Source organism: Strix aluco, chromosome 3 (genome assembly GCF_031877795.1).
Source record: "Strix aluco isolate bStrAlu1 chromosome 3, bStrAlu1.hap1, whole genome shotgun sequence".
Lineage (NCBI taxonomy): Eukaryota > Metazoa > Chordata > Aves > Strigiformes > Strigidae > Strix > Strix aluco.
This window is the reverse complement of record NC_133933.1, coordinates 121,778,492-121,803,819: the sequence shown is the minus strand read 5'-3', so window position 1 is coordinate 121,803,819 and position 25,328 is coordinate 121,778,492. Positions and strand designations below refer to the sequence as shown.

At 36.7% G+C, this 25,328-nt stretch overlaps 1 protein-coding gene across 2 annotated transcripts in view; it reads left to right on the top strand.

The window, feature by feature from the left end:
* The window catches only part of WDR35 (WD repeat domain 35), a 48,397-nt gene that overhangs the window by 10,274 nt on the left and 12,795 nt on the right, over positions 1-25,328 (top strand). Inside the window, exons 9-19 of one of the 2 annotated variants that reach the window (XM_074820114.1) lie at positions 1,831-1,956; positions 5,133-5,318; positions 6,824-6,856; positions 8,990-9,050; positions 18,283-18,427; positions 19,683-19,752; positions 21,090-21,143; positions 21,652-21,761; positions 23,323-23,533; positions 24,113-24,193; positions 24,321-24,457. In XM_074820114.1, coding sequence (XP_074676215.1) covers positions 1,831-1,956; positions 5,133-5,318; positions 6,824-6,856; positions 8,990-9,050; positions 18,283-18,427; positions 19,683-19,752; positions 21,090-21,143; positions 21,652-21,761; positions 23,323-23,533; positions 24,113-24,193; positions 24,321-24,457 — 1,214 coding nt within the window. The remainder of the gene's footprint in view (positions 1-1,830; positions 1,957-5,132; positions 5,319-6,823; positions 6,857-8,989; positions 9,051-18,282; positions 18,428-19,682; positions 19,753-21,089; positions 21,144-21,651; positions 21,762-23,322; positions 23,534-24,112; positions 24,194-24,320; positions 24,458-25,328) is intronic. The other variant, XM_074820115.1, reaches the window with a different exon arrangement.

Sequence of the window (25,328 nt, the reverse complement as noted above, 5' to 3'; positions counted from 1 at the left end):
GAGCTGTCTGGAAGAAAAGGATCTCGGGGTTCTAACTGACAAACAGCTGAACATGAGCCAGCAGTGTGCCCAGGTGGCCAAGAAAGCCAATGGCATCCTGGCTTGTATTAGAAATAGTGTGACCAGCAGAAGTAGGGAGGTGATAGTCCCCCTGTACTCTGCACTGGTGAGGCCACACCTGGAGTGTTGTGTCCAGTTTGGGGCACCTCAATATGAGAGAGATATTGAGGTGCTGGAGCGAGTGCAGAGGAGGGCAACGAAGCTGGTGAAGGGCCTGGAGAACAAATCCTATAAGGAGAGATTGAGGGAGCTGGGACTGTTTAGTTTGAGGAAGAGAAGGCTGAGGGGAGACCTCATCACTCTCTACACCTACCTGAAAGGACATTGTAGAGAGGTTAGTGCTGGTCTCTTCTCACAGGTGATTAGTGACAGAACAAGGGGGAACGGCTTTAAACTCCAACAGGGGAAGTTCAGACTGGACATTAGGAAAAAATTTTTCACAGAAAGAGTGGTCAGACAGTGGAATAGTCTGCCCAGGGAGGTGGTGGAGTCACCATCCCTGGATGTGTTTAAGGGTCGTTTGGATGAGATGTTGGAGGATATGGTGTAGGGGAGAACTTTGTAGAGTAGGGCTGATGGTTGGACTCGATGATCCAAAGGGTCTTTTCCAATCTGAATGATTCTGTGATTCTGTGATTAACTGAAACATGTGTTCCAGATTCTGTATCTAGTGTTTAGAAGTAAATTACTTAGATTTTAGAATTGTTTTGTACTAGTTCTGATATTTAGGGACAGACTTAACTTTTTGGAAGATAGTATCTTCTGTGTATAGTATGTGGCCAGTATTTGGACTTGGTATTTGTATTTGGCATGAAATAGGTACTAAACTGTGTAAGTTTATTGACAACAGTTTATTTGGGCACAAAGTTATGCCCTCAAAAGGAAAGTTAGATCTAAGCATAAGTATCAGTGTTCTGCTCAGTAAATTGTATTTTTTTAAAGCCTAAGATTATTAAAAATCTTACAGTAAATGGTAATGTATCCTCTACTACATACTTCTATATTATTTGCAAACAAAAAACTTCTCACAAACAAGTACTCTGTGGGACTAAGGTTATAATTTTTGAAAACATTTTTTTCAATTGCTTCCTTCATTCAACTTCAAATTCCACAGCAAAATAAATATATATCAAAAAGACGGAAAGTGTATATTTTTGCTGGTTCTTAAATTGTAAACAGACATCTGTCTGCCTTAGACTGTTTTTGAAAGGGAATAGAGAAGAAGAAAATGTCCATTGCCTCACTGCACATTGTGTATCTATGCAGCTAATTCATTGTATGCTCTTGACATAGATTAGCTATATGTTTTTATTTGTTTAAACTATCAGCTGCAGTTAAAGGTGCTGTATATCAACTGACTAATACACTTCCAGCATAAATAAACTTCTGAGGCATGTCAGGTATCAGGACTATTGTTATGTTTGCTTTAGTAACAACTGAAGTTATAAAGGTAATTCACATTATCAAAGGAAAAAATGTTTATATTGTCATTCTCCATCTATTATTTATTTTTGTAAGTTTGAACTATCAGAGTCCTGTTTTTTCTTTTTCTCTGACAAAAAAAAAGAATTGAGGCAAAAAAACATTTACAGCAATGCATGTTAAATATCTCCCTCTTTGTTCACATTTGTATTGTAATTTGAGAATCATTATGGGGTACTTTAAAGAAGATCTGCGTTTGGTTTTCATCAACAGTCAAAACTACTGTTTGTGTATTTTAGAGTGCCTATTATAAATTCAGAATCTTTTTCTTTCCTTGTTTTAAACAAGCATTTGCGCACACTGAAAGTTCCTGGCAAACAGATATCTGCCTTGTCTTGGGAGGGAAGTGGACTGAAAATAGCACTAGCTGTTGATTCTTACATATATTTTGCAAACATTCGTCCAGATTATAAGGTATGTAGTAACGTCGTACTTAACTGTATTAATAAGCTTCCTGTTATTTATTCTCTTTCTGAAGGGGTTGAAAAAGTAGCTTTCTCTAATACATAAATCAATACTTACCTTACGATTACTGCTTGATCAACACTACTGACTTGAAGTTTTAGTGGAATGTGTTTGTGTTGGTGATGGAATGACTTAGCCGTTGCTTTTATAATGAATGTGTGATGTTATTTGCATAATAAGGAAATGTATGCTTTGTTAATACTAACAGAATTGGGCATGATTGTAAATTTGATAGTAATTGAGGCTGTCATGTAGGTAAGGCTCCAGTGCTTTCATTGCTGTTTTCTTGAACTGAGTGAGCTAAGTGATACAATGGGAATTGTTTGATCTTTATTTTTACTATGTCATTTTTTTGGGTGGTGAATTACTAGTTTGAACCTGGAGAGTTGTGTAGAAACCTGAACAGTAGAAATACATGCAACCTGATAGGCTTACTTCCTACCTATATTTCAGTTCCCAATATACCTCTTAGAAGTGTGTATTCAGCTAATTCTAATTAAAGTTTTTTATCTTGTCTACCATATGGGGTTTCTTTTTTTGTAAAGAGTTAGGACTATTTCACGTAAATTTACAGTTTAACAAAAAATACCAATTACTGTCCAGTATACAGTATTGTATACTTCCTTTTTCCAGCACAGGATATGTTCTTTAATCATCAGTGTGTAACCACTGTGATTAAAGAGTGTAATGTGAGGAACATACTGCAGCTATATTGAAATGTATTGTTCCACTCTGTTGTGAAAAATCATTGGTCAGGGAGTTATAAACACAAATCTGCTAGGAAGCAATCTCAAATCGTTTGTTGTAAATCTGCTGGCAAAGACTTTGGAAATTTGAGCTGGAAATTAGTCTTGCAGGAAATGCTACCTAATGTTTATTCTGGGAAATGTGTAACAGCTGGAACACAGGCCTGTTGCTTTTTCTTGAACTCATCAGTATCTGTGAGACCATGTGTATTTCAAGATCTGGCACAGTTTGCAAATGAATATATTTTGAAACCTTACTTTTAGAAACTGCATGTGTAAGCTATCTTTTTTTGGTGTTTTTTTTTTTTCTTTTGCATATTTAAAGTGGAAAAAGATATGCTCAAACTAACTTATTTCTGGCGCAAACAAACTTAACCTGTTGGTAGTATACTTGGTTTCAATGTTAAATATTTTTATGGTGAGTGATATGTGTTGTCCTTCAATAAATAATGCACATTACTACTGCTGTGTTCTTTCTGATCATATCAGTAACTCCCTTTTAGGAACTAGATATTCTAAAACGTAACACTCATTAAATGGTAGTGATTCAAAACTTAATTTAGGCTGGACTGGAATTAATGACCTGGAGATGAAGTGTTAGTATCATATTACCTATCTACTAAATAATCTGTTTTCCTGTAGTTTTCAAGTATTACCATAATAAGAGAAAGGGGGTTCTAAATTAATATGACAGTAAAAACTATGAATTGAGCTGATCTTTTTTTAAACTATTCATGGTTTACATGGTATATTTTTGGAGTTGTAATACTAATTTAGAGCCTATAGCTCTAGTTTCTTCTGGTATGTATTACCTTGTTCAAATCTATGTTGGATTTCACTTTCTATCCTCCTCATCCAGCATTCTGGGATCCTTTGCCGCTTCTTGAAATCAGTTTAGATTTGAGAAACATGGTTTACAGTTTACAGACTTGTTACCTCATAACTTACTTCTTTCGTATAAATTTTGAATATTCAGAATAGTATAGGTTCCAGATTGCATCGCTGGAAAGATTCTGTGGGTAGTGCTCTTGGTTGTCAAAACCAACCTTTATTCCAGTGCTTTTATTTTTCTTCCTGAATCCAAAATGAGCAGGATTTTCGTGAAAATCCAAGTAGATTATATCAGTTGGGTCATCTTCATTCACATGCCTGTTGCCTCTCTGAAAAATAATAAATAATAAATGAGGTACCGCTTCCGGGGCTAAAAACATCATGATTGTCCTGTGTGTTGTATTTATCCATGTCCATCTGATTTTTTTTTTTTTTTTGTTACATCTCTACCTTGTGTGAAAGGTGGATTTACTGATTTGTGATTCCCAGAATCATAATGCTTTTTTACATCTACCCACTCCTGTTCCTCTGGCTGTACTCCACAGCATTGTGTTTGAATTCCCATAGAACTCTACTTGAGTGAAAACCTTTGGATTCTGACAGTTTGCTACCATTCAGTTTACAGATCTATTCTAAAAGTTCTTTTGCTGATACTTTAGTTTATTGTCTTGGTTTCATTTCCTGTAAAGTGTGGGAACCCTTCTGTCCAGCTCTCTTAAGAAGCTTTCTCCTCTCTCTAGTAAATGCTGATGCAGAGAATTCTGTTAGTTTTTCTACAATTGCATCATCATCCTTAAGTGGTTTGCTGTATATCTTATTTGTCAGCTTCACCTCCTTTCTGAGATATTTTCTGACTCTGCTGTGTTAGAAAGGGTTTTCATTATTAATTTCTAATTAAATCAGTTGAACACAATAAAATACATCTTCATGGTTTTTAGTGTTTGGATACTCAAATTCTTCTTTTGCTTTTTTGCCCTTTCTCCTACTTATTACATTAATAATTATATTCTTCTGGGGAGAAGGGAGGTGTTTTCTCATGTTACTGTGGATGATATAGGTGATATGAATTATTATAGTGCTCTAATATAATTGCTTATTTTTGTCTGCTTCAGGAATTGCACTGTTTGAAGTGTTTTATTTCCCTTGGGAAATGAACTTTGGGTTTCCAAAGCAATAGTCATAGACCAAGCATTTTCATGGTCTAAAGCATTATTGCAGGGGGTATTTTTGTGTACCCAATGACCAAGGAAGAAGCGAGGAGGAGTGAGATCTTGTCAGATTTTGAGATTGATCCTCCAGTTCTGATTGCAATAGGTTATTCTGTGTGATGGGAAGGCTTCTTTTGCCAGTTTAATATTATGCAAATAACTTATTACTGGAGCTGTGTTCACATACTTTTGACAGATCAGTTCATCACTTGCAGGTAAAGAAAATATTGAATACTGATTGTGCATATGAAATAAACACTTTCTTTAATAGCTGTGAACAATTTATTATTGAATTCTTATAATTTCTGATAGGTTTTATCAAAATTGTCTCTCTTGGCAGTGGGGTTACTGCTCCAATACGGTTGTTTATGCGTATACCCGACCTGATCGTCCAGAATACTGTGTAGTCTTTTGGGACACAAAAAACAATGAGAAGTATGTGAAATATGTGAAGAGCTTGATTTCTATAACAACTTATGGAGACTTCTGTGTTTTAGCAACTAAAGCAGATGAAAATCAACCTCAGGTAAAGCCTTTCTTTTAATTTTCACTTGAATCGCCCTGTTCCACATATCAGTGCTTTACAGCCAGAATAAGATGAAATGTAACATTCTAAATCTGCCTCAGAGTGTGTCATTCAGCTGTCATTTGACAGAATGGCACTTGAATGGGCTCAGTGTTTAAAAACAAAGAACCCCAACAAACAACAAAGTAACAGCAAAAATGTGCAGAAGGGATTAACTGTTTGAGGAGGGGATCAAGTGCACCCTCAGTAAGTTTGCAGATGGCACCAAGTTGGGTGGGAGTGTTGATCTGCTCGAGGGTAGGGAGGCTCTGCAGAGAGACCTGGACAGGCTGGAGCGATGGGCTCAGGCCAACTGTATGAGTTTCAATAAGGCCAAATGCCGGGTGCTGCACTTGGGCCACAACAATCCCCAGCAGCGCTACAGGCTTGGGGAGGAGTGGCTGGAGAGCTGCCAGTCAGAGAGGGACCTGGGGGTGTTGATTGACAGCCGGCTGAACATGAGCCAGCAGTGTGCCCAGGTGGCCAAGAAGGCCAATGGCATCCTGGCTTGTATCAGAAACGGCGTGGCCAGCAGGGACAGGGAAGGGATCTTACCCCTGTACTCAGTACTGGTGAGGCCGCACCTCGATTACTGTGTTCAGTTTTGGGCCCCTCACTACAAAAAGGACATTGAATGACTCGAGCATGTCCAAAGAAGGGCAACGAAGCTGGTGCAGGGTCTGGAGCACATGTCGTATGAGGAGCGGCTGAGGGAACTGGGGGTGTTCAGTCTGGAGAAGAGGAGACTGAGGGGAGACCTCATCGCCCTCTACAACTACCTGAAAGGAGGTTGCAGAGAGCTGGGGATGAGTCTCTTTAACCAAGTAATAAGCGATAGGACAAGAGGGAATGGCCTCAAGTTGTGCTGGAGAAGGTTTAGACTAGATATTAGGAAGCATTTCTTTACAGAACAGGTTGTTGGGCATTGGAATGGGCTGCCCAGGGAGGTGGTGGAGTCCCCATCCCTGGAGGTGTTTAAGAGTAGGGTCGACATAGCACTTAGGGATATGGTGTAGTTGGGATCTGTCAGTAATAGGTTAACGGTTGGACTAGATGATCTTCAGGGTCCTTTCCAACCTAGATGATTCTGTGATTCTGTAACTGCCTCTGTATTTTAAGTCCTTGTAGCCATTAGTAACTTAATGAAAACTGCACCCTTCCACATTAATGTTTCTTTAGAAGGATTTAGAACATTTATTTAAAGACAAGCTGAAAGCAGGAGAGTATCAGAGTGGTAATGAATATTTAATCAGTCAGAAGTGGAAAAAAGGGAGAATTTTTTAGGTGATACACATCACATTAATGCAAACTGCTCCGTTTATTTTAAATGTAGTGACAAATGGTATGATAAATGTATCCTTTGGTTAATGTATGTTTGGTTAGCGTGATGCTAACTGTTACATGATTTTTCTTACTGCGTTCACTTCTGAAATATTTTCTATATCACTTGTATATTGCTTACAAAGGAGGAGCATGAGACGGAGTCAATTGGTTCAACGGTAAAAAAAAAAAGCTTTAGTGCTGCTTTGCTTGATTGTGCAATAAATGATATACTGTCATATGGATTGAAAATATGGTATACAAGGCCAAAACCATTTGGTGAAATTGAGTGCAATAAAACGAGATTTTTCAGGGTGGTATTAAAATAGGAAACAAACAGTGAAGGGACTTAATGTAACTTTCTTGAGTAAAAATAAGAGATTTAATTTTAGCATCTGTAAATTACAGATAATAAGCATCTTTCAATTCTTTCAAAAGGGCTCCAGTGTAATTATTAATACTGTGGGGGGCCAGCTTTTAGGAAATGAAATGAACAAGCTTATCTTTTGGATAGCAGTTCATTAGAGTTGCTTTCTGAAAAAGAGATTTTTTTTTTGCAATAGATTTCAGTCATTAGAATTGTGATTTCAAGATGGAAAAATATACAGCAATAGCTGATGGAGCAAAAAAGACTAATTTCCGCAGGAACTGTTTAAAGGTATTGCAAGTGGATGTGAATGTCAGTAAGTTATGAAGAACTTAATGTTGATACCCATAGCAAGGCTTGAGCTTTCTGCTTTGATCAAATCAGACAATGCAAACTCCCTGTTCCTGGCACCACGTGCGTAGATCACGCAGCCTCTGTCTTGGATACTGTTACTCCATCACCCCTCAGCAGTTTCTGATCTACTGACTTACAATTCTCAGAAATAAGTAGAAAGGGCATAAGAGAGAAATTAATTAAAGAGTGAATGTTACGATAATTTGCCAGAGAAGAATGAATATAAACATAATGGAAACAATAAATAGTTTGAGAAACCAGGTGTGGTTTCCTACAGAGGTGGAGGCTCAACGTATTTTTTGGAAAAGAGAAATTTGAGAATGCAGCTGGAAAGTTTTAACTCACGAACAAAGAAATAAAATACTATTTTGGAGTGGTGTTTATTGGTGGCAGAACCAGAAAAATAAATTTAATGAAAATAAATCTTTGTACAGATCTTTTTCTTTGAAAGAATGAAGTTCATACTGTTACTGAAAACCTAAGTTCTGCCATTCTCAGGTGATTAATAAGCTATCAGTCAGTTTAAAGGGGTAGGCTGTTGCTGTAGTCTGCTACCACAACTACATGAGTTGTTCAGGAGGTGAAAGAGCTATGAAGAACTAGTTATCTTCCATTTCCTGGAGAGTCAAGATAACGGTTCTTAGGTGATTCAAGTTTTGGCAGTCCTGTGTTACTTTTACTGTAAAGTCTTCAGACTTTAAAAAAAAAAAAAAATTGCTACTTAATTTCCACACTTATTATTGAAAACATTCTTATTTCCCTGTGCAATCATCATAAAGCTATTTAATCCTTGATTTAGGCCTGGAAAAATAAATAGTTCAGCGACAACAATGAAGCATTGATGTCTAGGTCAATTTTTATTTATTTGCATCTTCTTGAATTTAACAGACCAATCTGAGCTATCTGTGCTATGAAAGCCTTCCCAAGCAGGACTACAATAAGAGCAAAACTAACAAAACTCATCAGTTTTGTAGTATCTGCGATACTGCAGGGCAGTATCACAATTATTTTTCTTATTCATAATTCTTCACACATTGTAGCCCTCTTGGAGGTTCAACGAGATCGAGGTCTGCAAAGGATAGAACGAGGGTCCAAACTTCTGGGAGCTAGTGAGGGGGTCTGATGCAGTTTATGAGATTACCTTTTGCATGAACAGCTAGGTGAGAGTTGAGTCACAGAGAAATTACTGGTGTATCGTGCTAGTAAATAATCACAGTACAGTATGTGCTTCACAGAGCAGGGGGTGAGACACTGGCTGTCTTGCCTGCCTGCTATCTGTGGACCCTGATGGTGGTACATCCTACGTATTGTGTTTTGTCTGGTAGATTTGCTCCTTTGCTTAAAACAGCTGGTCATTTTCCCGTTCTGTGTTTGTCTTCGTTTATAGTGCTAATTGGCAAATACCTCATTACTCTCATGCTTATGCTGCTTTATATTTATTGCAGTCATGGTCTCTCTGTTTGCTGTTGCTGATCAGCATTAGATTGTGTGAAATGTGGGTTATGAGAGACACCTTCATAGAAAAGCTTGTACAGCTTACTGATTTTAAAAAAATGTGGTTGTAATGAGACTTGCTTTTATTTCCATACAGTATGTGCTGGTTCTCTGCAATTCTATTGGCACTCCCTTGGACCCAAAATATATTGATATTGGTAAGCAACTTGCAATAGTCTTATTCCGTTGTTTGTTTGTTTTTTTTTTTTTTTTTCCCCAGTCTTTATAACAAATTTATTATGCAAGTTTGTTGTTCAATGAAACAATCGCTGTGTGGTAACACCCCTTGCATTCAAGTGTTGTGACCTCCCATTCTATATGTGATTGTAACTATTACTTTATATTGGCTTCTCACTTCTACTTGGACTACCCCTAAATGTAATAAACATGTAATCAAGGGTTCCCATGTTGTGAACTGTGATTTGTATTGGAAATGACCTATTAATTTGTTAATAAAAATTGTGACTTATAAAACCAGTCCTATTCCTTGTAAAAATTGGCTAAATTCAAACCGATTCTTCCAGTTAATACAAAGTATTTACAACAGAATTTAAAAAAAATTGTTATTTTTTCTATGGATGTTCTTGGTGATTCAGCTTTTCTTGAGCAATTAAAATAGTTTGATCTGGACTTTCATTTAAAAATAATATGTTGCTGCTTCCCAAATATCTTAAAGATCAATTTCTCATATTTCAGTGTTGGTAATATATTTTCCTTATCTTCCTCACAATTGTTTTATCTGAATAGTTTTAGATTATAAAATAAAAATAAAATAAAAAAAAATAATCAGTGGATTGTAACAGAAGTACGAAAGTACCCCCAAATCCTGAATAGATCTGAATCCCAGGCTTTTCCTACTGCTTGTTTGCTGCTTTCAGGGAGTTTTGCAAGAGAATAAAGATCATTGATTTTTCCCTTCAAACAGATGAGGGAAGTGCAGACAAATTGACAGATCAGCTTTTTGATTGATTAATTGACTTTTGTTATGGCTTGTGCTTTATTTTTGGTTTGTTATCCCAGTAGATCTGAATTTGGATTCAGGATAGACACTGTGAACCTGATCTGCAGTTTTCTTTTTGAAGCTTGATTCTTTGATTTACTCTTCTGTTTTGTTGAAAGGCTAAATCATTTGTGATGAAGTTTTAGCAAAAGTATTTATTTGCTTTTGAATGAGAGAGTATAGTTAAGTGAAAAGTAAATAGTTATTTTTAGAACCTTAGCTAAAATGATGGTTAAGTAGAAGGTGTATTTGGCAGTAGATATCTCATGTGATTCCACTGTGTTAGAAAGGTAGGATACGCTATACCACTGTTGTGCTCAGTGGTATAGCACTTTCTGAGCACAGTAAAATACTTAAGAAAAAAAAAAATTCTGTACATGGTTATGCATGGTTATATCATGTGCATGATATGCAGGGGAGCATAGCCATATTGGAACAGGTTGTGGATAAAACCAGATTGCTTTTTGTAAACCTGGAAGAATTCCTCCCCTCTTACCTTACTAATGTAAAGGTGTCCACTTAATATGTGTATATAGCTTTGGAACATACGTGCTCTGATTCTGCAGAAATTACATTTAATTTTTGAACAAACCAAAATCTTTTCCCTACTTGTGCCAAAAAGAGATATAGCTATTATGACAAGAAACCTCATGAACTTTTGTTGATGTAAATTGCCTCTAGAACCATCCTCTCTACAAAAAGTAACTTTTCTGTCTAAATTAAGCCCATGAGAGAAGTTAGTTCCAAGCCACAGTGCTAATACTTGGTGTTACTAATAAACAAACAGCCATTCTGTCTTACAAAATAGATGGGAAAAGTGTCTAGCAAAGTTCTGGTAAGACAGAAATGATGAGGAAAGTAAGATGAAGAATTCTAAGACAAGGAAGTAACAACAATTCACAGAAGAATATAGGTAGGAAAAAAAAATTAACCAAAGAACAGAAATAGTTGAGATCATAAAGATGACTATTTGCTTAAATTGGTGCTACTAAACAGTTTTATTTTTAACTAAGTTTGTAAGTGTCATTTTCTAACATTGTTCAGTTTTTTAGTGACAGCAGGAAGAAATCAGCTGTGAGTCAAAAATATATATAATGAAATTCATGCCCTATACTGTAGATCATAATTAAAATGAAGGGTATCCTGCTCTGATGAATGAGTTTGACTCCTTTGTCCTATAGAATGTAGATGAAATATTGTGGTACTTTTTAGTCTCATAATTTCTGTTTATGTCAATTTGATGCCCTCTTGCCACCTTTTACAATAGGGGTGGCACATCAGAATCTTCAGGACTAAAGTGCCCAGGAAATTTAATACCAAAAATTTTACAATGGATGCGGGGGGAAACAAACAAACAAACAAAAAACCCCAACAAAACCCCCAGCAACAAAAACTGAGCACTGAAGTAAGATGACATGGTGGGTGGTAGTGCTGTAGGTGGTTGTCTGTTGTGTGTGCCCTGTCCTGTCCCTCCTCCTGATCAGATGTCTGCACTGTATGTGCCTACTAGTCTCCTGGACTTACTTGACAGGTGGGATTCAGGTGGTGGGAGGAGGATTCCGGGACTTACAGGGAGTAGTTAATTTCATTTCTGCAGTTGAGATCTAAAATATGTTCAGTGAATCATTCCTGAAAGGGGTCTTTTTGCTTTCCATTGGGTACAGAGAAGCCCAGGGCAACCAGCTCATCTCTGTCAGAGATATCTAAAAATAGGTGAGACAAATCCCACTCAAACAGTCAAAATTAGCCTTGCATGTACACCTCTAACTCTGCATTATTTAAACTCTTTTCTTTGCATTTTTCTAGTGTTCTGTTTATGTGAGTTTTCTAAATCTATCTGTGATAATTTTATTTATTTACATTATAAACAAAGGTGTAAGTTTCTTTATGATTACCCCATTATGACACATCTTCAGCTGTCTGTATGCAAGAAAAGAATCTTCTCTGGTAGCTGAAAACAGTTAAAGAGAAATGCTATTTAACTGAAAAATGCTGCTGCTGTTCCAGCTATACTTGAACTGTGCTGAAGAGATTAAACAATCTGGAAAAAGCTTCTCTTCCTTTAGCTTAACTAAGCTTCCTGCGGTCTGCTTGTGTTCCCTCCAGCGTCAGAGGGTCAGTTTAGTGCATAGATTTACAATGCTCTTCCCTAGTGTGAGCTGACTTGTGAAAAAGCTACGCCTTACAGCCTTCAACCTCATAAATGTGCAAATAGTTGAGGTTAGGAATATTTGCATTTTTGAGTCCTGAAAAATTTCTGTAGTCTCAGTAGTTCAAACATAACAAACAAGCCTTTCACTGCTGTACAGTAAACGCAGCCAAAGATTCAACTTTTTTTTTTTTTTTTTTAATATATGCATCCTGTAAGACTCCTTTAAAGTTATCCCACCAAATTTACAGTAGGGATTGAAGGTGAAAGTGAAAAGCAAACACCTATAAATGCAATGCTTTTGGAACACATTGCGCTGGTTTTATCATAGTTGCTTTTCTTTTTTGTAACCTTTAAGGATACAACTTTATAGAAAAACTTGAAATACTTATAAGGTCAGTTTGTGCAAGGTGTAGACACTAAGGTCTTTAATATAGAGTATGTCATGCTGTTTATCACAGCTGGAGCTTGTTGGCAGTAGAAAGTATAATTGTTCCAGTTTGACAGGGTGCTGAACTTAAGCAGCTGGCCGGCCTTGCTGAGGTTGATAGAGAAGACCTTGTAAAACCTTAAAGGCAGAAGACCTTTCTGTAAATGCTTTTAAGAATCCACTTGGTGCATCATTTCGAACAAAATCATTATCCCTTTGTCAGGTTCATAAATGAAAAAAATAAGCTTTAAATCAATTATCAGGTGAGAGTAATTAATAGTTTAAGATATAAGCAGTACAGGTAGAATTAACATATATCTTAAGATAATTGGAGGGGTGTCTTTGACTTATGAAAAATGATTATCTGTCTGTGAAAGTCTATCAAAGCAGTTTTTCAGGTTACTCTCGTTTAGTAAAGCAATACATTGTTGCATTGAGTTCTGTCTAGAAAATAATTTGCTTAGGTAATTTTTGTTTTGAACTCTTGTTCTTGTTTCAGACTTCTAAGTGCCATCTTTCAGAATGGTTTGACAACATTTAGGTTGTTACTTTATTTGATTTTCATAAATGCTTACGAAAAATGCCTTCTCATATAGTAGGATGTTCCTTAACAGACCACTCGCTATCTGTGTGCTCCTGCCTATTCTTAAGTGGATGCTCTTGACTGCCATGTGTCTCAACTTTTTTTTTTTTTTTTTGACTGGCTGTAATTACTGCAAATTGAACACACAGTATCTTTTGGTTTTTATCAGACTGCCCCTTGGCAATTGCAATCACCTGGTGCTCTACTGAGCACAAAGATTTTACTTGTCCTTGAGACTTTGGTGCCCTGCAGGTCTTTCAGGCTTTGAGCTGATAATGGAGAAAAAAGATTGCTAATCTAGGTATGCTAAGTAGCTGACAAAGCATTGGAATAATACATCTGAGAACGTGTGTTAAGGCACAATTTGTACAAATTGTCAATTTATAATACTTTATAAAATTGTTTGAACAATATTAATGTCCTAGTGACAAAGTAAATGTGACAGTGTGCCATGTTTGATTCACCCCCAGGAGATGCAAATCTTACGCTGTTGGGCTCTGAGTCAATAGTTCAAGAAGGGCTCAAAAAAAAAAAGTCCTTATTCCCTTTGTTCTGTTGAATTTTTAATTATGTCATTAGCTTTCTAATGCTTGCCTCTGCTAACAATGGCAAAAAAGGATTAATCCACCATTATCTGGTGAAAGGCTATCACTTCAACTTTCTTTAGACATTGATGGATGGTTACACCTTAAAGCTCTTCCTCATGTTACTCTTTATTTTGTCCAAGGGCATTTTTCTTCCTGTGCTTCCTGTGCCTTGTTTTTAGGGTCCTTCACAATAGCTAGTGTTTGCTAGCCCATAACTTGGTCTTTCCTCCATTGTCAAGCATTATTATGTTCCATCCTACTAAGGTACAAAAATTAACCAACACAGTTTCTTCTGTGCTTGTTTCACAGGCTCACAGGGTTTCTGTCAAAGTCCTTTCATGAATAACTAAATATAAACTACAGTAGGTGAAATAGCTTGTTATATAATGTATTTTTTAATGGAAACACAGCAGATGGTATCTGCTAAGAAAATGTCACTCAGCCTGGATTATATCATCTTCTTACATGCGCCTTGAAGCACTGATGTAGTGAAGCGTTGTGTTATCTTTCACATGTGTGTTAGCGCCTGGTGAAATGAGTACAACCGCCTGACCAACATACAGGTGGATTAAAGGCAGAATGCTGGGGTCATTCCTAGGGGTCTTGCCTCCCTCCTGGATGCTTTAACAAGGATGACTGAACTACATGTGAAACAGCACTTGAATTGCTGTTACTTAAAGTTGATATTTTTAAAGTAAACTAGAACTGATTTTTAGTATTTGTTCATGTTCTGTAAACTGCGGTCAATCATGAGTTGTTCCATGTGCCGTTCAGTCGTCCCTGCTGCTGTCTGACATTTTCTTCTATTTATGAGCTAACGCTTCTAGAGACATTCAAATCAAGCTCTAAAATTAGGTAGATGTTATTGATCAGACTAAGTTTGTCCCAGTTTCTCAGGAACAGCCTGTAATAGGTTTCTATGAAAACAACAGTTTAATCTCGTGTCTGTCAGATTGCTTCCTTTCCATCAGATTTAGGTGGGATTACTTATCTCTCTTGTGTTAGTATATTATATTTCATATACTAGAAAGTGTTAGATTTTTCGTGCAGTGAAGGAATATAGTCATGCATTAAGTTTGTTTTCCATCTATTTCTTTTTAAAGAAGATTAGACATGAAAGCAGGTGTTTTCTAACTGTTTTAAAGTGAGATGGAGTGAGTGTGGATGAAATACAGACATCGCAGAAGATATTTGAGATTCCTGAATATCTAAGAAGTAAAGTTTCTCTCCTTCAGGGACGAGGTTTTATGAAGGAGCAGTGAAGAGAAATGAGGTGAGAAGAGAAAGAAGGGCCAGAGAAAATGTAAAGGGCAGTTGTTTCACATGTTGGCATTGTTTTGCTAGGATGATGTGTTTAATCCTTTTCAGTATTAAATCACTGAAAAGTAAGGCACCTCTTCAAATGTTTTTCATACATATTTTCAAGGTCTGAAAATTAATTATTAAGACATTAATACTGAAGTTATGTATCTGCAAAATCAGTGGGAAGAGCTAGACAATCGAAGAAGTCCACATGTTTAGCATGGAAAGCTGCTATGCAGTGGAAATGCTTGAGCAGAGTAGTGTCCAAATCTCTTGCCTCCTTCTGACTTTAGGTGCTTGCTTTTCTTTCTGCTTAATAGTCAGAGCACGAATTCTGTGAAGGGCATTGATGTCCAACTGAGCATCACTTACTGCTAAAATCAGGGCCACTGTAGAAGATGATAATACCTCCCTACACAAAAGGAAACTAAGTAGTTAAACCAGCTGCCTGGAAAGGGATTCTAGATCTTCCTCAGCCTGAAGGGATTGAAATAAGCAACTTTCCTTTCCCAGAAGAGGACAAATCCCATTCCTTCCTTCTCTGCCCCAGCAGCAACCCAAACTTGAAGTGGCTGGGGCATCCTTTCCTTGTGTTGAATCTGTGCTGTTATGCAGCCAACAAGGAAAGCATTTTAGGAGCAGAGTGTAGCCCAGTGTTTAAGGCTCTGAGGTGAGAAGGGGAAATAGAACAGAATAGGATACTTCCCGTTGGAAGGGACCTACGACAATATCTAGTGCAACTGCCTGACCCCATCAGGGCTGACCAAAAATTAAAGCATGTTGTTAAGGGCATTGTCCAAATGCCTCTTAAACACTGACAGGCTTGGGGCATCAACCAGCTCTCTAGAAAGCCTAGTCCAGTGTTTGACCACCCTCTCTGTAAAGAAATGTTTTCTACTGTCCAGTCTAGACTTGGATTTTAATTTCTCTTTCCACAGATTTTTCTGTTTGTGGGTTTTTTTTGGTGTGTTTAATGACTATCCAGTATAAAATGCTAAAGCAATTCTAAAAAAAACCCCCATATGTCCTACTTTTACGCAATTGTTTAAGCTATTTACTCAATTTTGTAAAAGCATCAGTTCCCACATACAGATAACTGTTCTTCCAGATGTGTTTTTGAATGGATCTGATCCTGATGATGGTTTCTGTGCTGTGTATCCTTCTCCCTGCAATTTCATATTTGGCTTAAAACCAGTCATCGTTTAGCCTGCTGTTGCAGAGAAGGCCCTGCCCTCCATGCTGTCTGCTCATTCCTGCCCTCTCCAGCATTTGTGATTTTCTCTTTAATCCAACTTAAACTAATCTTTTATTTATTTAATTTTGGGGTCAGTTAGATGAATGAACTGATACAACTTACTCTGTGGTCAAGCTACTGCTAGAGCTGATATAAAAGAAGTGGCAGGGAAATGTGTCAGGGGTTGGTGTGTGGGGTTGTGTGTTTTTTTTTTTTAACAGCAACAGTCAGTTTAAGTCTTAGGCATGTTCATAAAATGCCTAATTGATTGCATTTCTCTGGATAAAGCATAGATGTGTTGCCATCTTGTTTCTGGATCACAACAGAGCTTATGTGAACATCCTTTTTTCCCAGATAGGGGTACCTTGAAGTGTGCACAAATGAGTAAGTTTAGCTTCCATGGAAGCTGTAGGTCAGATGGGGAGTCACCTGGGGAGTCACCTGGTGAGTCTGAGGAATGCCCATGGCTTTCAGATGTGGGCTTGATTTAGCATTGTCTTGGAGTAAAGTTGTTTAAACGTTTACTAAGCTGTGTCCAAATATGAGGCTCAGTATGATTTGAGCAAGAGGAAACCTTCTTCCCTCACAGGTCAGGAGATTCTCATGTTTCATTTGTAAAGGATAAAAGAATTGATTCTTATGGCATGTATAGCTGCAAGGTAATAAAAAACCAGAGCAAATACATAAAATTTATTAATGCTGTTAATGAAACAGAGGAGACTGTATCCTTCAGTTGTATGTGACTAATGATTGAAATGAATAAGTATATGAAATACACTGAGTTGCATATAATGTAAACAACTGTACTGCTCACATGTTAAGCATCATCACTAAGCCTTCTTATCCAGTATTTACATTTATACTAAAAAGTATTCTGCAGACATCGGGTAGTTTATATAATCCTCTTGGTTTCAAAGAAATAAAATCTGTTCAACCAATCTTCCCCCATCTGTGTCTCAAAGCACTGTTCTTCTTTATGGCAGGCTTATAGCTCCCTCCAGAGTTCTGTTCTGTGCTAAAATACAGGAAAGAAATGAGATTCACTGTAAAAGAATCAGATTTTGCCCTCACAGCCTGTTATCTGTACGACTCAGTGTTTCACTAATATGCTGGGCTGCACAATTCTTTTGAGTTTTTCTGTTTGGTAACATACTGATTTACTTGTAGAATTTGAAGACATTAGGGGATTTACTGAATAGGTTTCTACATTTTTCTGAGCCTTTTCACGTGCATTAACTGGTTTTCAGAAAGATGAAATAAAGGCTTGTAAAAGGGAAAAAAAAAGCCACAATACTGTCAGAATAGTGTATTATGAAGAATAATGTAATGGTTTGAGTGCATATATATATTTTTTTCTTCTTTGTTCACCTAACATTGACAGCAGGAATGAGATACTCAGTTTATCCATGTGTTCTAAATGGGCTTAGGGCTAAAGTAAAGAAAATGCCCTGCCTTCTACACTGTGATCTTTGGATGCAATAAAGTAACACTAAGTGCACGCTTTGTTAAATATTTAACTTGCTGCCATACAGATAAAGTGCTATTTGTACCAGCTATTAACCAAGATACAAACAGCATTTCTAGGTCTTGTCTAACTCAAAATTTTGTTGACTGTTTTTAAGTGGTGCTAATCAAAGAATCTCTTCTAGATTGTCAACTTCTGAGTATTTATTTATATTTGAGTTATTACAAATATGTCAAATATGGAGGTATTTTATAGCTCATCTTAGAGTTTTGAGATATTCCTGAACTGGTCATTAACCTGAAAATTTGTCTATATGCTTTTGATGTTTTCTGCATTAGCGCATGGAAATTTGCTGAAATGATAGGGAGAAAAGCGTTAATTTTAAAATTGGAACTTGTAAAGAATTTTTTGGTCTTCTGAAAAAGGCCACAAGCCCCAGTGAAATTTCTTAGCAATTAATGAAAACTGGTGCTAGGTTGTATGTGGTGTGGGTTTTGTTTTGTTTTGGGTTTTTTTGTTTTGCTTTTTTTCTTTTAACCTATGGAGATACGGCTTCATCCATCTGGGAGAAAGTTTACAAATTAGCATCTAGTCCAGTACTTGCTGCTCTAATTTTACAACCATTTGGGTTTCATAACAGGGCCGTTGTTTGTCACAATGACCAAAACGCATGTGATAGCAGCTTCAAAAGAAGCATTTTACATCTGGCAGTATCGTGTGGCCAAGAAGCTCACAGCAATGGAAATTAATCAGGTAGCACGGACCAGAAAAGAAGGAAGGGAAAGGTTTGTCTTCAGGCTTTGTAATTTTTCTTCCTTTGTGTTGGTATCATTGATAAAGGTGGATTCTCCCATGCCTAAAATGTGAACTCTTGTTTTCTCATTTTTCTACTCAGCTGTGTTGACTTGCAGGCTTGTAAGATTAAATACTAAAGAATAGTTTTTCATAACAAATGTAGGTTTGTTATCCAGATATCTTAGACTTTCTGGATTAGTTCCTGTTCAGTGTCTCCATTTGCTCACTGTGTGCTTCCCTTACAGAGCTACGTGTCTTGATGCTTTTTTTCCTGCTCCCCTTTTTCTCCTCCATACTCTCAGTTTCCAGGCAGCTGTATTCCCTCTGATAACTTTAACTGCTGCTTGTGTGTCAATGGCTGTAAGGACATAGTCTATCCAGCTAGTTCTTTAAATACACTTGTGTCTGTATCTTTGATGTCTAATCCCATATGGAACTTTATCCTCTCGAACTAAACAAGCCAAAGTCAACATCATCTTGCTTCCAAAATATTTCCTTCTCAGGCGCTCATGAGTGGCATTAACTTTTCTGTCACCTCCACAAGCTTGCAACTTTGTTACGATTTTCTCTTCTTTTGTGTTATGTTTTCTTCCATAGAGATGCTACAGTATCTTTCTGTAAATCTACCATCTCCTGTCACCATATATCCATAAAAATTAGTAATTATTTGTACATGGTGTAATAACTTACATTGTTCTAGTACCTGAATGTCCTAGCCTTGGACAAGATTGTAAATTTGACAAAAATACTGAAAAAGCAAATAGCTGTATTTCAGTATAAACTATGGTTTTAGCATTCTAAAACCTTTCCTAATGCTACTTTTTAATGCAAAAGAGAAGTTATGATGAAGGATTGAATACAATAATGCATAAGTTTTATGGATATGAAGGTGAAGCTCTCCATAAGTATGGAGAAGAGCCTGAGGAAATACGGAAATGCACATTTGCAAAGAGGCAGTTGGGGTGGTTGATGGTTTGCAGGTACTTCTTGTTGCAGAATTAAAGTTTATAGATCATATAGGAATATAGACCATCAGGGGCTGTGGAAGTGAAAGCAAGTATTATATCTTTATATCAATACAAATTGGGGTTATCAAAGGGGATACTACTGGAATGTAAGAACAGGCATATTATTCTCTTTTCCAATTGCAATGGTTTCTTCTCCAAGGATTGAAGATACCTGTATGCTATTAAAAATGATCCTTTCTTTGGACTGCCTTTTTCTTCTAACTTCCCTTTTCTACAGGATTTATCATATTGATGACACTCCTTCAGGATCTGCGAATGGACACCTTGATTACAGCAGAGCTATTGAAGTGAGTGATGTTTTTAACTAGTTTATTGTGGTGTCACTGGTAGCTTGAAAGAGAAGTAGTTACCATTGCTCTATTTATTTTTATTAGTAGAAGTGGTCGTACTTAAACTTTCTTTTACTTCTGTCTTTTGTACATAACTGGTATTTTTCTCCCCTCTGGTTAGTGTGTTGTTACTGTGTCATTATGTATTGCTGGAAGCTATATATACACTAAACTGTAGGTGTTGTGGTTTGAATTCAGCCAGCAGCCAAACACCATGCAGCCACTCACTCACCCTCCCCCTGCCCAGGGGATGGGGGCGAGAATTGGAAGGGTAAAGGGAGACTCATAGGTTGAGATGAAAACAGTTTAATAGTTGTAATAAAATAAAACAGTAACAATAATAGAAAGTAGAAATGGGTGGTGCACAATGCGATTGGTCACCACCCACCGACTGATACCCAGCCTGTTCCTGGCTAGTGATCCTGAAATAGCAAGATCCTGCAGTCACAGTCCCAGAAGCAAGAGAGAACCTCCTCCTTCCTGGCCGCCCCTCCTTTATATACTGAGCATGACATTACATGATATGGAATATTTCATTGGCCAGTTAGGGTCCGGTGCTCTGGCCATGCTCCCTCCCATCTTCTTGTACACCTGTGCACAGGCAGGACATGGGGAGTTGGAGAGTCCTTGATCTCTTAGCAACAACTGAAAACTTCAGTGTATTATCAGCATTCTTCTTGCACCAAATCCCTTACTGAATCCAAAACACAGCACTATTCTAGCTACTAAGAATAATAAACTCTATCCCAGCCGGACCCAGGACAGTAGGGAACATAGAAGAAGTATATTCTGGGGTCCAGTATGTAGACACCTGCTGTCTTGCTGAGAAGCAGCTTCCCTTAATTCAACAAAGTATAAGCTTGTTAAAACTCAATAGCCCTTGTAATATTTTCTAGTATTTTCAGGCTTTTTCACTTTATGTGTGTGTGTGCACACATGCCTGCTTTTGTACTTACAGGTATACCTAAAATTAATTACAGGCCTCAAGTCAGGGATAGTTGCCTTCTTGTGTTTTCTATTAAACACCTGTTATGTTGTGGGTTTCTTACTTTTCTGGAGGAGGGGCAGGAGAAGAAAGGAAGCTGTTAATATTATTATTGTCATGATTCTCATAACAAAGGCTACTGATATCATAAACCATCCATATACCTTATACTGGCAAGGTTTGATAGCTCCTTTTCATGTGGATACTTAGCAGCATTCTTGTATATTTAAATAAAACTTTCTTTAGCAGTGCATTCTTACTGTGCATTAAAACTGATATTGATATGGCTTTTGTACTTATATACTTCTAGGGAACAAGAGATCCAATTTGTGCAATAACAGCATCTGATAAAATACTACTTGTGGTAAGTTACATGATTAAAATAACTCCTAATTGCTTCTTGTGCTTGTAGGCAGGAAATTCTTCTGCAGTGTGTTCATAAGCAGTCATAATTTCAAAGCATTTCTGAATTTAGAATTTACACAGATGAAATCTCTTTCTAGATGTCTTCAAAGGTAACTTTAACAGTTCTTCTGTTAACCTGGACTCTTCCTTTAGGAGGGATAATTCACTAAGTGCTTACAATCTTAAGTTCAGACAAGTAGCCTGAGTTAGTACTTATATGTAGGGTTTGATAAAGTCCATCTCAGAACTTAATTCTGTAATCTGAGTTCTGGGAAGTCTCTTCTAGGCTGTATGTAAATGCACAAATATTTACAAAGAAATTTTAGGGTGATGACATTCCCTCTTCCCACTTCTGCTCTGCCACTTATCCAAAACCACTTTTGTCTAGGACAGCATATAAATAAAACCTCTTAAAGAGTTTATTGATGGAAAAATTCTCTCAATAAGCAAGCATTGTTTTTCTTTAGGGAAGAGAATCTGGCACTATTCAGAGATACAGTCTTCCTAGTGTTGGTATAGTACAGAAGTATACCCTGAACTGTCGCGCATATCAACTGTCTTTAAACTGCAACTCCAGGTAAGTTAGGGATTTGCTTCTAACGCAGTTAAAATAAACCACTACAATTTGTGAAAATACTAATTCTATGAATGTATAATAATTATGTACTAATTTTACTTTAATATAAACTATTGATTAATTTTTATTGTTATTAATGTTTGCTTAGCCATTTATTTATTACTAAATAATTACATCTAGCCAGTCATCAGATTGCTCTGAGAGAGTGTGTTAGTAAAGCTCTCTTGTGTTTTAAACTCTTTAGGGTGTGTGTGAAGTTTAAGGAAACATACACACAAAAATATCTTTGTTTTATTAGATGAACCAAACATAAGCTTCCTGTGATCATGACATGAATTGACAAAATTATGTCATAACCTGAAATTTTATATCTCTAAGGCTTCCTTCTATTTCCACATCCTTCTAATGCCTGGAAGCTTTGTTCATCCCATGTTTATTTTCTGTTGTTACAAGCTGTAGCTGGTGGCAATGCTTCTAGCAAGACTGGTTTTCCTATGCTTAAGCTGTGCTAATACTGAAGTTGCTTTCTACTTCACAGCTATTTTTTTACAAGAGAGTGCATGAGAGTCTTGGCAGAAAAGGCAAAAAACATACTGACTAAAGAGGACTTGTAAGACAGTTTTAATCACTTCAAAGTAACTTTATAATTTCAAATAAAATTCATAATGCATGTGTAGATTGCTCACCTTCTTAGGTATAGACCAAAAATGGATTGCTTCACTTAAAAGGCAATGTGATCTAGTCAGAGCTGCAGTAATTTTGTTTTGAAACCAAGCTGTCTCCTTCCTAAATGACTTTGTGCTAGTGAAAAAGGCTCAGATCCATAAGTGTTTTGAAGTTAACTTTCTAAATTGCTTTTGAAATTTTAATAGGGATTAAGGGTGTCTAAATACCTTTCAATATTTAGAAATGCTTTTAAAATGGCATTGTAGTAAATACAGCCTACTGTGATTCACTGAAGACCTTATGTAACTGGAAATTTTCCAATGTAACCCTTTAGAAATTGTATTTTTTCCCATATTTTAAAAAACTTCAAAGAATAATTGGATTATACTTCATATTGTCTGGAAAAAACCTAAAGAATAGCCTTTGTAGAAATGTAAGAAGGTCCTGTTTTAGAGACTAGCGGTCTGCATCACCGTGCTGTCTTTTTAATTTAAGAATCTGCTTTATTGCCCCCTAGTAAATAATGAAGAACAATTTTGTTTGGTTGTTAATTTTAGGCTTTGGCAAGGGGCAGTACCTGCAATTTATTCAACTTGATATCTGAAGTAGTAAGGGTCTTCAAAATGTTGGATGAAAAATGGGCATATTTCAGAACCTTTACAGGGACAGATCCTGTATGAGCAGATGAAAAACTTCTTTCCATGTCTCTGGTCTCTCTCTGCTATTCCGAGAAATGAAAACCACACGCATCTCACTGAATCTATGGAATTATACTAATATTAGATTAAAGGAGAAATTTGGCATGAGTGTGCCAGTTTAGGGAACTATTTCAGATTTACAACCTTGAATAGTATTATTTAGCTGTCTTATTTTTTTCTTCCTTTGTTTTCTGTAGTCGTGTTGCTATCATAGACCTTTCAGGCGTTTTGACTTTCTTTGACTTGGATACACGGGTAGTAGACAGTACAGGACAGCAAGTGATAGGTGAGCAGCTGAAACTGGAACGCAAAGATGTCTGGGATATGAAATGGGCCAAAGATAACCCAGATTTGTTTGCAATGATGGAGAAAACAAGAATGTATGTTTTCAGAAACTTGGACCCGGAGGTAAATATTAATATATGTGAACTACTCATTTTACAAATTTGCTTATAAGTTAATGACTCTGTGTTGAATAGTATTATTTTTGGGCTTTACCGTTCAATTAGGCAAGTGTTTATATAAATAAACTTGCTTCTGGAAATCTCAAAATCTTGTCAACTCTAACGTGGGAGTGTTGTTTAGGAACAAATAAGTAAAATGAACTATCAGTCCTGGAAAGATAAATATGCTGTCATATTTTTCTTAAATGTAGGAGATATTTTCAGGAGCATATTTCCTGTATGCTTTGGAAAATATAAACACAATTTTAGTAAAGATATTTGTAGAACACAGTTCAGTTGAATCTAAATATTGGCAGGTGTTCCTTTATTTCTTATAATTTAGTTACAGAAAACATGAGGATTTTTAATTATGTTTGCGTATATGGAATGTCAATAATGTTAATGATTTTAGTATTTATTTCCTGTTGAAAATGCAATTAAATCCTGGTTTGGAGAAGAAAGTCTCTTTATACTTAACAGATTTGGTTAGGATTTAATCAGACAGAATACAAGTTCATTCCTTTGTAATTTATTTAACTTTAAGGAACCTATACAAACTTCTGGATATATTTGCAACTTTGAAGATTTAGAAATCAAATCTGTTCTTCTGGATGAAATATTAAAGGTAAGTATAATTTTATTTTGTAGGAAAAGTTGGTGTCTGTTGTAATGATTTGAACAATAGATATCTATGTTGCATGAAAATAAAGGTGACATGGAATAAAATTATGTTTCTTTATCCATTATGTTAGAATCCTGAACATCCTAACAAAGATTACATCGTCAATTTTGAGATTCGGTCATTACGAGACAGTCGAGCATTGATTGAAAAAGTTGGTATTGAGGAATCTTCACAATTCATAGAAGACAATCCACATCCCAGACTTTGGTAAAATCTCTTTATAAGCCAACTTTGTTTAAATTTGTGTTCTTTTGTATTCTTTTCCTGTTCAGACAGATCTAGTATTAAAGTATAAAACCTCAAATCTAAGCCAGCCAAAGCAGTATACACTTTAAACAGAATCATTTAAGAAAATGAAAAAAAAAAAAAAGTAACAGTGCTCAGCTGTGTAATCTTAAGGGCTGCTATTCTAACTGAGAATGTCTCTTCATTGGGCTGAATCACCTCTAGAGGAGTATTACAGCGTTGAGGGAGGGCCTAAAGAGAGCCTTGCAGTCACCTGCCAGCCTGGCTCCCCACCTCTTTTGCAATTGGTGTGTTTGGGTAGTTTCAAGCTGTGTGGCATTTCCCAGTATGGAAGAAAGTGAGATTTTTGTTACTGAGTATTTGAGAATTTGTGTTTCAAGAGATGCTGAGCAAGTGTTCAAGACTCCTCAGCAGCCATCTTAAAAAAGAACTTGGGGTCAGTGCTTCCCCAGGCTCCTAGTTCTTGAACGCAAAAAACTGGGCTCTTGTACCTAAAATGGAAGGCATGCTCTGTGTGTCACAGCAGTGGGTATAGGGCACAGCCTTAGGACACCTTTTTGCTCTATGCTGTATGAGTCTTAAAATGCAGTGCTCCCTGCTTTTATGGGCAAATCTAAAGGAAATGAAAAAACTGGCAGAAAGCTAACTTTTAAGTTGGTTAAATTAAAATTCAAATTGCTCATAAGTTGAGAGGGTATTTATTTATTTAATATTGAACCTTGATGACAAAGACCTTAAAACCCAGTAAAGGGAACACATTAGAATGATAACAAGGTAAGAGCTTTTTGGACAGGCCATAAAGGACAGAAATGAGAAGGGCTGGGTATGTTAA